The sequence below is a fragment of the Notolabrus celidotus genome, chromosome 18 (genome assembly GCF_009762535.1).
Source record: "Notolabrus celidotus isolate fNotCel1 chromosome 18, fNotCel1.pri, whole genome shotgun sequence".
Classification (NCBI taxonomy): Eukaryota; Metazoa; Chordata; class Actinopteri; order Labriformes; family Labridae; genus Notolabrus; species Notolabrus celidotus.
Genome location: NC_048289.1, coordinates 24,798,663 through 24,811,232, shown reverse-complemented (window position 1 = coordinate 24,811,232; position 12,570 = coordinate 24,798,663). Strand labels below are relative to the sequence as shown.

General features: G+C 43.7%; 1 protein-coding gene across 1 annotated transcript in view; it reads left to right on the top strand.

Annotated features, from left to right (window-relative positions):
* kif19 (kinesin family member 19) overlaps nucleotides 1-12,570 on the top strand; it is a 47,421-nt gene extending 34,851 nt beyond the window's left edge. Inside the window, exons 6-20 of the mRNA XM_034707842.1 lie at nucleotides 3,344-3,469; nucleotides 3,555-3,749; nucleotides 6,303-6,449; nucleotides 6,548-6,670; nucleotides 6,794-6,950; nucleotides 7,042-7,216; nucleotides 7,638-7,836; nucleotides 7,916-8,186; nucleotides 8,306-8,430; nucleotides 8,521-8,684; nucleotides 8,785-8,890; nucleotides 10,185-10,308; nucleotides 10,651-11,036; nucleotides 11,334-11,502; nucleotides 11,586-12,570. Of these exons, the coding sequence (XP_034563733.1) occupies nucleotides 3,344-3,469; nucleotides 3,555-3,749; nucleotides 6,303-6,449; nucleotides 6,548-6,670; nucleotides 6,794-6,950; nucleotides 7,042-7,216; nucleotides 7,638-7,836; nucleotides 7,916-8,186; nucleotides 8,306-8,430; nucleotides 8,521-8,684; nucleotides 8,785-8,890; nucleotides 10,185-10,308; nucleotides 10,651-11,036; nucleotides 11,334-11,502; nucleotides 11,586-11,713 (2,595 nt within the window). The 3' untranslated portion in view covers nucleotides 11,714-12,570. The remainder of the gene's footprint in view (nucleotides 1-3,343; nucleotides 3,470-3,554; nucleotides 3,750-6,302; nucleotides 6,450-6,547; nucleotides 6,671-6,793; nucleotides 6,951-7,041; nucleotides 7,217-7,637; nucleotides 7,837-7,915; nucleotides 8,187-8,305; nucleotides 8,431-8,520; nucleotides 8,685-8,784; nucleotides 8,891-10,184; nucleotides 10,309-10,650; nucleotides 11,037-11,333; nucleotides 11,503-11,585) is intronic.

The following is a 12,570-nucleotide window of genomic DNA, read 5'->3' as shown; positions in this document are numbered from 1 at the left end:
TTTATTATTTCTAAATCCGGATGGAATGTTTCTTTAAAATGCTTCTTAAATAATCTCTTTACACTTTTGACCTTCAAAATAAGAGACACTTCTTTTTTTTCAAGTACAGGAGACAAACATGTTGAACCTTGGAACAAACACTTGAGTCGAGATCTTTTATGTTTTTTGAAGATCTTTTTGATTTTAAGTGAAAATTTGTCCAACCTCGCTATCCTCTAGAAAAGATTGCAGCGTGAAGAGGAGTGAGTCAGATTTATTATGTGAGGATGGGAAATGAGTATTGAGGTAGACGATGAATATAACCTTGTATGAAGAAATAAAAAAAGAACATTAAATCTTCAAGTGAAGATGGCTCTTTTTGGGTACAGAGGGAGGAGGACGGTTAACATTCAGAGTAAGTTTTGTGTTTTTTGGTACCAAACACTGTAATTATGTCCAATGATTGACAATGTTATTAAAGCCTTACTCTTAAATGGAACCGTGGGTGGATGGAATTGAAAATTGTCCTATTAAGTTGCCAATCCCGGAGTCTAGATGTTTTCTGGCCTGTTTTGAACTCTTCAGAATGAGTCCTGACATAAAGCTGTGTGTGACGTGTGTGTTTGCTGTTTCCAGGGGAGTAATCGGTTGCCACCACCGCCTCGCCACAAAGAGGTTAAACTCCATTTTACAGCCTGATGGAGCGATGAGCACACATCTGCTCCTTTGACTGCTGAAATATCACTCTCTTTTACACATGCAATCTCTACGGCACATGCACGCAAACACAAACAGGAAATCCAAATAAATAGACTCTTTATGGATAATGGAGCTATCTTTAGTTAGTATTAATGCCTCGCATGCACACACATACCTCCCCCTTTTCCTTTTGTGTTTCATTTGGTTTTATTTCCTCGTTCTTGTCACACTTAGGAACCTCAATGGAATCAAGTTTTTTAGCTTGTTTGTGCTAGCTTCATGGATAGAAATGTCCTTCAAACTCTTTAGGTAGTTTACTTCCACTACTTTGAACCACCTCTTCTTTTGAAGATAAATTGCAGCCAGATGTTGCATTACCGCCAACTTTGACCTGACTAAATATTAACTCAACTCATTTTTATTTATATGACATTTCATACATTCAAGCATGCAGCCCAAAGTGCTTCTCTAAAGAACAGAGAGAAAGAAAATAGAAGCAATAGATAAAAAGATACAAGGCTGAAACAAAATAGTGGATAGTAATATGAGACACTGAAAAATAAAACAAAATCATTACAAGTGCCAACCCTCACCTGTGGTCATGAGCTGTGGGTCATGACTGAAAGGATAAGATCAAGGATACAAGCGGCTGAAATTAGTTTTCTGCGAAGGGTGTCTGGGCTCGGCCTTAGAGATAGGGTCAGGAGCTCGGACATCCGGAGGGAGCTCGGAGTAGAGGCACTGCTCCTCCGCGTCGAAAGGAGTCAGCTGAGGTGGTTCGGGCATCTGATAAGGATGCCTCCCGGACGCCTCCCTTCAGAGGTGTTCCGGGCACGTCCAACTGGGAGAAGGCCCCGGGGTAGACCCAGAACGCGGTGGAGGGATTATATCTCCCGCCCGGTCTGGGAACGCCTCGGGATTCCCCAGGAGGAGCTGGAAAGTGTCGCCGGGAAGAGGGATGTCTGGGTCAATTTGCTTGGACTGCTACCCCCGCGACCCGACCCGGATAAACGGAAGAAAATGGATGGATGGATGGATGGATTACAAGTGCCATCACAAAGCTACACTATCACTGCCTTTTGATGCTTCAATGTACAAAACAATGCCATCATATTTCAGTCCCAGTGTTTGATCACTTGTTATTCTGGCATGACAAAAGGAAATCTGGCACGAAGTTTAAAGAAACAGCGCCAGCTTCAAAGGTCAAGCTTTAATCATCGTTATGTCCTGTCAGCACCAATGTTTGATCACACAGTCTCACTTCTGCGGTTACTCTACCAATCAGAAACATTCAGCATTGCAGGCCCCACCTCTCATAGTTCATGGACCTTTGAAAAGTGCTACCCCCCAAGCAGGGGCGTTTCAGGGGGGAGATTAACGACCCCAGAACTAAATTTAGACCCTGGTTACTGCGGTCAAAAAGCACATAGTTCCCCAAACAAGTCCTTTGTTCCTAGGGAATGTTCCTGCAGTCAAAAAAGTCCCTTGTTCCTGGGGAAAGTCACTGCGGTTGAAAAGCACATAGTTTCCCAAAAAAGTCCTTAGTTCCTGGGAAAAGTTCCTGCAGTCGAAAGGAACGTAGTTCCCAAAAAAAATCCTTAGTTCCTGGGGAATGTTCCTGCAGTCAAAAAGTACACAATTTCCCCCCAAAAGTTCCTAGTTCTTGGGAAATGTTCCTGCAGTCAAAAAGCACATAGTTACCCCAAAAGATCCTTATTTCCTGGGTAAAGTTCCTGCGGTCGAAAAGCACCTTAAGCTGCAGAAAAACCTGTCCCACTATTCCACCTCTGGAACTGCTAATGCCTCTTATACACCTTGCTGTCTATATAAAAGTTACACTGAACAGGCTGTGTAAAAGGGGCTTATGACTACACTTCATTTATATAGTAATTGCAAAAAATGAATGTGCTTCATCTTTTACTTGCATGTGTGGTCCTGCTGTATGTCACACAAGCAGAAAATATGTCCCAGTGTTTCCACACAGAACCTTCCGTATTGAGTACATCATGTTGATCTTCACAGTACACTGCATTTTGCCATAGCTGTCACTGTGAACGCACTTAAACGCTCAAAATAGTAAGTGTAAGTAAGGATGACCAGGCCCTAAGACAGAGTGATCTTGTTTAAACTTCCCTCGCCGTGAAAGAGTTCAAATGGAAAAAATAATACGACAAATATCCCCCTGTCAGGGTCAGTAAAAGCTTCTCCCTCTCAGGGTTTGTGGCTTTTTGTGTTCGACAAACACAAACTGTCATTACGACTCAAACCTCCCTGTGGTTTGTCATGTAATGGTCACTTTTCCAGGATGTCACTTCCTGCTCTGAGCTTTAATGTGGGACTGGGGTCTCTAACGGCACCATCAGTCTTAGCCCAGAGAAGTCACCTGAGTTTTCCTTTAGAGAAAGGAGAGCACTGACACCAGTTCATGACGGCTCACCACCCAACAAGCTGTGGTTTCTAAAAGACAGGCTGCTGAAAATATAGCACTTGATGTTTTTGTAGCATGTTTGGGTCTGTGTAGGTGGCCTGGAGAACTGAATGGAGCCTTTCAATGCACATGAACTACCTACCATTTGATTCACGTCTAAGCACAAGGAGAAAGGATGTCAAGCAGATACATAATCACACTTGAGCTGACAACTTTCTGTACATCTGTGTCTTTTAGATCTACAACGAGATGATCCGGGACCTGCTGAATCCATCGTCAGGTTTCTTGGACCTGAGAGAAGACTGTAAAGGAGAGATTCAGGTTGCTGGCATTACAGAAGTGTCCACCATCAATGCACAAGAGGTAAGACCAGCTACCTCACCGTGCAAAACATGATTTCTCACGTGCTTAACTGTGACTACAGAAACCCCATCTGTGTCTTTTATAGATCATGGAGTTGCTCATGAAGGGCAACAAGCAGCGCACCCAGGAGCCGACAGCCGCCAATCAGACGTCTTCTCGCTCCCACGCTGTGCTGCAGGTGGCCGTCAAGCAGCAGAGCCGATGTCGTGATGTTATGCAGGAGGTCCGCTTTGCACGCCTCTTCATGATTGACCTCGCCGGCTCTGAACGAGCAGCTCAGGTGAGTGTCAGTCAGGAGGTGTTGAAATGGAAGAGAGGATGTTTGGTGGTTGCACAGGTGGGGTAGTTATTTGTGGCGGTGTATAAAGGCAGGTGCGTCCCCTGAAGCTTCAAGACTTGGTTAATGCTCAAGATGAATACACAATGTACTTAAATCCTACACCAACACATTACACATGTAGAGACACTGAATGACATTGCTCTGCTTTGTGAGTGGGTCTGCACTCGGCTGTTCTCTCACTGAGGATACTTGGCAGTGAATCTTTGCAACAGACTGTAGGATAAAGTTCTTAAAAGCCTCAGGAGACTTATATAAACCCTCTTCATTTCTGCTGCCATAACACAGAATGTGGTTTGTTAAAGAAACACACCAACCCTGCTGGCAGATAGAATCACTTTATTATGAAACACAACACTTTGCAGGTTTGAAAATACAAACTTTAACTCAAGGTAATGACTCTTATAGGAAACACTTTCACTTTGTATGAGTGTTTACACCTTATAAGTCCACATTGGTTGTGTTAGATGAAGCTGAAGTGACTCGTTATTCAATAAATTTTCAGATTTTCATACACAAGCGACGTGATTAACATTTAAAATATGATGCAAAGAGGCGCTGGTTTAGCTTAGCAGCCACCATGGGTTTGATTTCAACCTCTGCTCATAGCTGCATGTTATCCCCATAGACTGTATAACTAATGGACGTAGTATCCGTGACGTCACCTATCTGTTTCTGAAGCGCTGTTTTGATATCTATCGTCATCATGTGCCATTTTGAAATGCTGAACTCAACCTAACTTTGGCAGGCCTTTAGCCTCCTTGTTAACAGCTACAGGGTGCCTGCCTGTCAATCAAGTCAGCCATGCCCTTATTTAGGCGAAACTTGTAAGTTTGATATCTTAAAAAATAACAAGTTATGAAAAAATTCACCCCCCGCACAATGTTTGCCAAAAGAAAAATTATCTAATCAGACCTAAACCGTTTTTTTTAACCAGGCTGTAAACATGTTAAAAAATGGATGTAAAGATTGATTTTTTTTAATGGGTGTGTATGTGGTTTCTGGTGTTTCTGCAGCAAGCCTCGAGTGGACGCTTGATGAACTGCAGCTTTCAGCACTTCCACAGACTAGAGGTTGCCGCTTAAGGCTGATTTATACTTCTGTGTCAAATCAACGACGTAGCCTATGCCTGAGGTCCCCATAGCTCCCGTACTTACACAGAGGCCTATAATTTTAGTGAGTGCTCTTTATCTCATATACGAAGGCTTCTAAAGAGCAACTCTTCAATTCTGACCACAGATGGCACGTTAGTATAAAGAAAGTTATGATCAGACTCCAGTCTTCATCCTTACTAACTGCTTTCCTAATAGTGTTGTTTTTTTAAAGTTGAACTTCTTTGCCTCTACTATCACGTTTTTACTTTCCTCTCTCTTGAAGACGGATTCATTTCAAAGCACAGTTATATAAGGCTAGAGTTGATTTCTATTTCTTTCTTCTTTATTGATTCAGAAGTGACAGACAAAGATAAAGGAATAATGAAAAGAAAGAATAATGTATGTCGGGGCTAATAAGATTTGAAAAAAATTAAGAAACAAAAACCCAAAAGGAAACGTGAAGAAGAAGCAGATTCATGATTTCACTCTTAATACTCAAACAGGAGAGTCAGTCACCTGCTGTCAGCTGCTCGGTTCAGAACATTGTCTCTGGTATCATGCAGGCGTGATCAATACTTATGTGAAGAACAGCAGCTGTATTATCAGACAAGAAGAGAACAGAATCTGTGACTTTATTCTTCTTTGAAATTATTTTCATCAGCGATCCATCAAACGAGTTTATTAAAAAGCATTTGTTCAATTTGTTTGAAGCGCTCTTGAATTTCAGTCTTTTTTATGAAAAGCTTCTCATTGTCGCTCATGCTCTCACTGCTATGAATAAAATGCAAACATGGAGTGAGTGAGGGAGTGAGAGAGAGCACTTATTTACCATGGAGACCGTCTGGAGGGTTCAGAGTCAAACTATTGATGAACTGCACAGTCACAGCCTCCGTTAGAAATCAAGCTGAACAGAAAGCTGTTTATCAAACGACACAACAGGAGACATTTCCTCTCCGTACAAAGAAGAAGGATGTCTGTGATCAGTGAAAGTTTAGTTCAGACAGGTGTTGGCGGACTTAAGATGGGAGGCAATGCCATCTGCTGGGGAAGAGTGGAAACAAGTTAAATACTCTGGAGGAAGAAGCAAAGAGCCTCTATCTGTCTACAGGTTTTGGCAGTGGATTCAGAAATCCTAAAGTCAAAGTGCAATGTTTCAGGGATCATATGGAGATGTTGACCAGGGATATGAGTTTAGGTCCTGAGGCACCAAATAACTAAATAAGTCAACTTTATTTGTACTGCACATTTAAAAACAACCATTGTTTGCCAAAGTGCTTCACAAGTTAAAAAGTACAAGAAGGCAACAATATGCAACACAACATATATATATTAAATCAACTAAAATCTGTCGAGAAGCCCAAATGTTTTTGTATTCAGTTTTATTTGTTTGTGTCTCTGTCAGACTCAGAATCGGGGTCAGAGGTTGAAAGAAGGAGCTCACATCAACCGCTCCCTGCTGGCTCTGGGCAACTGCATCAACGCTCTGAGCGACAAAAACGGCAACAAGTACGTCAATTACCGAGACAGCAAGCTGACTCGACTCTTAAAGGTAAGGTGACTTCAAAACAGGCAAACTGAGTCAAGCTGCTGTGTTTAAGATCAGAGCTGAGTTCATGGGTTCCTTCTTCTGATGTCTTTGATTGACAGGACTCGTTGGGAGGGAACAGCCGGACCGTCATGATCGCCCACATCAGCCCCGCCTCTATGGCTTTTGAGGAGTCCCGCAACACGCTGACGTACGCTGACCGTGCCAAAAGCATTCGAACGCGGGTGAGCTCAGGACACACTTCATCTTCAAACCTCTTATTAGCCTTTAATAAGACAGGTCATCAACTTAGCCGCTAATGTTGATATCAAAACATTCATCCTCTGTCTCCTTCCTTTCCGTTCCAGGTGAAAAGGAACCTGATAAATGTGTCATACCACATTGCTCAGTACACAAACATCATCTCAGATCTGCGCAGCGAGATCCAGCGGCTCAAGAAGAAGATCGCAGATCAGGCGAGCCGCCAGCACAACGCTGACCGAGCTGACATCCGGCACGTTCAAGGTAAAGCCTCGTCCACAATGCGTACTCCAAGAAATCTATGTAATATCTATGATATTTATCCTGACTGTTTGGTTCTCCTCTCTGCTTGTAGCCGAGGTCCAGGCCCACTCCAGCCAGCAGAGCCGGGCGGAGATGGACCAGCTGAGGGAGCAGCTCCTGGATGCTTTCCGTGAACAGATGGACATCAGGAGGAGCCTGATGGAGCTGGAAAACAGCAACATGGAGGTCCAGATCGACACCTCCAAACACCTGCTCACCATTGCAGAGTCAGTATTAACATAGGATTCATATCTTTGTATGTTCCCATGTTTCCTCTCTTATATGAAATTATACCACACATACACAATCTTTATTCTCTTAGGTAACGTTCAGGGATCCAGTTTGTTGATTAAGTGTTTTACAATGTGTTTTTTTTAAGTGAAACTTGTACTCAAGTTAATCAGGGAACATTAATAAAACCAACTGGGCAGCAGTTTAAGCACCAATCAAGTCTAAAGTAGTGTTCAACAGGATGTCTGATTTGAGACTGGCCTTACTTATCGTTCAAAAGACTTCAGTTAATCAGACTATTTGAGCTGTGTTCATTAAAAACAAGCAGCAAATACTTGATCATTGCAATCTCAAAGCTAAACAAGATGATATAGAAGTATTCCTATCACTTAATATGTTTGTATTTTTGTCCCATAGCTGGGAGCAGGAGCGGAGTCGGCGCAGGAGGAAGTGGCGAGGTGAGAGGAGGAAGGAAAGCGTGAATAAAGACGACAGCGAGAAGGACTCTGACTCCCCAGAGTCTCCTCCGGACAGCACAGAGACACAGCAGGTGGCAGTGGCCCGAGAAACCCTGGTGACTCTCATGACTGAACAGAAGCGCATCAACAAACAGAAGGTAGGGCTACTGATCTACTTTTTAAGGTACTTTAAATACTGAAAACCTGAAAACCTAACCGTTGTTTCTGTTCCTGAAGGCGTTCCTGGAGCGCAGATTCCTGGAACTCCGCGATCGGGCCCGGCGACTGGAGGAGCTTCTCCCTCGGCGGGTGAGCTCAGAGGAGCAGCGCGAGGTGCTTGGCCTCCTCTGTAAAGTCCACGAGCTGGAGATCGAGAACGCAGAGATGCAGTCTCACGCGCTGCTCAAAGACAACGTGATCCGACACAAGAACTTTGTGGTGCAGCGCTTCGAGCAGCACAGACACCTGTGTGACGAGATCATCCAGCAGCAGAGACAGTTCATAGACGGTGAGTTCTAATGCAGTCAGCTTCTTCTACCACGTAACCGAGCAAAGTGAGCTGTCTTAGTTTTAAGTACACTGAGCTTCTGGTTTACTGAACAACACGTGTGCATGTGTGTGTTTCAGACCACAGTCTCTTAGTGCCTCCACATCTCCAGGAGCTCTATGAAATGTACATGAGGGAGCTGGATGAGAGGAAACTGGACCGAGCCATGGCCCTGGATAAAGTCACCACCAGACACACCATCAAGGTAAACCCTGCAGGACAAAGACTTTGATCAGGTGGACTAGATATATATGTAGTGACACATATAGTTACTAATGTCGTGCTCTTGTTCCAGGAGGGCTCTTTACCCCGCATCACTCTACCCGGTCAGGGCCGCGACAACATGCAGGATGTGGACTCGGACCAGGAGAGCGTACGCAACATGTGCTCCGATAACAGACAAGGACCGACCAAAACCCGCAGACACACTTTACCCCCGATTCTACCAGAGCCTGAGCTGTAAGAGGACGTCTTGTTCTTACTCTACTCATGATACACAAAGAGTCTGAACAGCAATAATAACATGTTCTGTCTGTGTGTGTGTGTGTGTGTGTGTCAGCGACAGTAACAGGGTTTTTAAGAACAGCCCTCATGCCAGGCAGATGAAAAACTCAGCAGTAATGACTCCGCCTCCTATCCACATCAACGGGAAGGGCAACAGAGAGGTGAGAACAACACTAATATGCTGTGTTTGGCTTTATTCATTCTGCTACAGTCTCGTCTCTGAGAGGAGCCTCACGCTGTGAATTAATACAGTCTCATCAGGTGGTGCTTTTCACTTGAAGCAATATGATTCACTCTGCTGGAGCTGTTTAAATTTCAACTCACGCAGCTCCAGACAAAGACACCGGAGAAACTCTCAGCTCCTGCATGCAGGCTTTCTGCATCAGCTCTGAAAGTTAGAATGTCCACACAGCATGAATAACTCTCTATTAAGCCTTCAGATTATATAAGCTTCATGGAATCTTCTCTCTTTGTGAATAATTTAGAGGAGTGAATTCAGATGAAGGTGCCAGAATCAGGATGGAGATGACACTCAAATGTGAACGTGTGATTTCATTGTGACTCTCTGTAGAGCTGGGCGATATTGACAAAGATGTTATCACGATGACATTTTTCATATCAGTCGATGTCAATAATTTTCACAATGCATATCAAATAATTATTTCATATTATTTTAAAGGCAGACTTTTTATCCTGAGTGAAAGTTTGTTAGCTTGTATCTGGGATTTCGTAGTCTAGTAAATAGCCCAAATAATAATAATAATAATAATAATAATAATAATAATAATCATTAATTTTATTTATAGGTGCCTTTCTGGACACTCAAGGTCACCTTACAACATAGCAATAATAAAAACAAAACTCAACAGTAAATAAATACATTAGGATAAAGATACAATACTAGAAAAATAAAAGGGGAGGTAGTAATTCCAGTCCCAATGAGACAGATTGGAGTGAGTATGCTTGGTGGAAAAGGTGAGTTTTTAGGTGGGATTTGAAGGTGGTGGGAGAAGTGGAATTTTGTACGTCCAGGGGGAGAGAGTTCTAGAGGCAGGGGGGCTGAGTGTCTGAAGGCTCTCGACCCAATGGTGGTCAAGGGAGCAGGTGGGAGGGTGAGTTGGATGGAAGAGGAGGACCTGAGACTTGGGTGGGTATTTTTGTTTGGAGGAGGTTAATGAGGTACTAAGGAGGTTTTGCATTTTCTTCAGTGTCGCTGTCGCTCGTTTCAGCTCTGTTTACATTCCACTCAAAACAGCTTTAAGCCTTCCTTCCTCTAACCCTGTGACATGATTGGCTGTTCCATACCAACTTCTTCTTCTGTTTAATGTTGAGTGGGAACTAGCGTTAATATATAAACGTTTTATCGTACATTTGTCATATTTATATTGAGAAAAATAATATCCAGATAATTATCGTTATTGCCCAGCCCTAACTCTCTGTATCTCGTGTTTGCAGCTGCAGCCTCTGGCTCCCGAGGGCTCTCTGAGCTACAGCCACCTCAGCCACAGTTTGAGCAGTCACCTGGACTCATCGCCCGAGAGCAGCGAGGCCGGGGCTGACATCCCCCTTTCACGACGTGGTAAGAGAAAGCAGGAGATCATAAGCCGTGTGCGGTGATGGAGGAACGTTTGTGGTGGAGGAATACTTTGTTTTTTGTGAAAAGAAAAGTGAATACAGATTATTTTATTTTCCACTAATTGCCTTTTATCTTTTTTTTTTTTCCTTCTAAATACTCACAACAGATGAATAAAACAATAAATAGTTAAAAAAAAAATGTGTCTTAGATTATTTCCCCATCATAGATTTTGGCCAGGTGTAAGCTGTGCCTGTAACAACATTCTGCATGATTCTCTTTATTCTGAGGTAGTATATGCAGAAAGCAAACACAGTCATGAATCAAACCTCTCCTGTGTCTCCACAGAGCGTCAGCAGATCCTCAAAGGGGTCCAGAACATCGTAGTGAAAGCAGCCCGTCGACGCTCCAAAGCCCTAGAGGGTGATACCCTGCGCTTGAACCTCCCTCCCTCCCCGCTGGATCCAAAGAAGCAGAAGAGCAGCCTCTCCTTGAGTGAGGCTCCCCCTGCAGGTCTGCCGATGCGGCGCGGCAGGCAGCCCAGCCCCGAGCTCAGACATGCCACCTCCGACGACAACCTGTCCAGCAGCACGGGCGAGGGGTCCAGCCTCCAAGTGACCTGGACTCGCCCACGTAACCGCCAGGTCAACAAGAATCAGACGCCACGGGATGTGGACTTTGAGGCTCGGCGAAAGAAGAGGCGCTCACGCTCTTTTGAGGTCACTGGTCAAGCAGTAAGTGTTTTGGAAAAACTCCTCAGGATGAGTTCATTATAAATCTTACTGCTGCAAGTTAGCTGAAGACAGTTATTATAGGTCAGTAAGAGAAAGACAACAAGTAACACCAAATAAACCATTTTAGGAAACTCCTCTGTTGCTGCTTTTTAACAACATTTTATGATTTACCAAATCATTTATGATTATAAATCATAAATGTATGAAGATTGTTCATCTTTTTTTAGAAGACCCCCAAAATAAACAAAGTACAAAGTAGCACCTCTTTCTAGAACTTTCTTTTCCTCTCGCTTTCAGCTGCCTCAAACCAAGACCGCCACAGCTCAGAGGTTTCGCCCTCTTGACAGCACATCAGACACCCATCTGCACAACAACACTCTGCCCCAGGCTCCCATGCTCCGCCCCCAGTACAGAGGGGTCCCTCCTCTCGCCAAAGTCAGGGCCCCACACTACATCCAGCAAACAGGTAAGCTGCTCTCACTTGACTAAACCACGTTCCTCTATCAAGATCATGTAGTTGAGTTTTATTGTTTTTTTGTCCCCTTACAGGTTCAAACACAGAGTCCTCCATAGTCCACATGAATCACCTGAAGCGAGGGCCTCAGCTGCGGCAGCCCCAGCCCCTCCTCTACATCACCACCACGGGGACCGGAGGCCAGCGTACACGCAGACACTGATCCACTGATCCACTACACACTCTAATCCTCAACACCAGCACTAACATCTACACCAGCCGAACCTGGAGGGGATGGTCAGCCCTGATAAATGACCAGTTAACCCTTCAATGACTGACATCAGCATGATTGTGAGCCAGTGTGACAGAGACAAACCACACAGCAGCTGGAAGCCTCCCCACTGGTCTCCATAGCTGTGGACGGAGTGGGTTGCTGGGCGTACAGTGCGTGTTCTGCGATGTCAGGTGTTTCCACTTTAGCTTGCTGTCATGCTGAATGGAGTTATCGTCAAGTCAGGATGGTGTGAAGCTCACTATGAATGCAACACTGTTCTAATGTCTGTGATTAACTGTGGGTTCGGTAGCTTTCAGTGCTCGTTGTTGAGGCCAGAAACAAAAAAAATATTGGTATGGGGGATGTTTGTGGGGCTCTGTGAAATAGGTATTCCCTCTTGATCCCAATAAACATGTACAAACTGTAAATGAAAAAAGGCCTGCTGTCAAATTTATCTCTAAAAGATGCGTTCAGTTTAAATGCACACTGATATTTGGGCACAAATCTTCATCATCTTGATTGTAGTGCACTCCTGGATTTGCACTTAATATTATTTTCTCACACACCCCGGGTCTATGCCTTTTCTTACCCAAACATGACTGTTTGTCATGTCTGTTTGTGTAGATGTATAGTACCACAGGTTGCTTTTACAGATTAGCTTGCTGTATTTTTAAGGAATTATTTAACTGTTGCCTTTTATTTTATTTTGTTGTCATTGGCATTGTTTTCATAATTAATACTTTCTATGCTTTTTTTGTACATTTTTTTATTTGTACCCAAAATAAATTTAAATGAGATAACTGAAA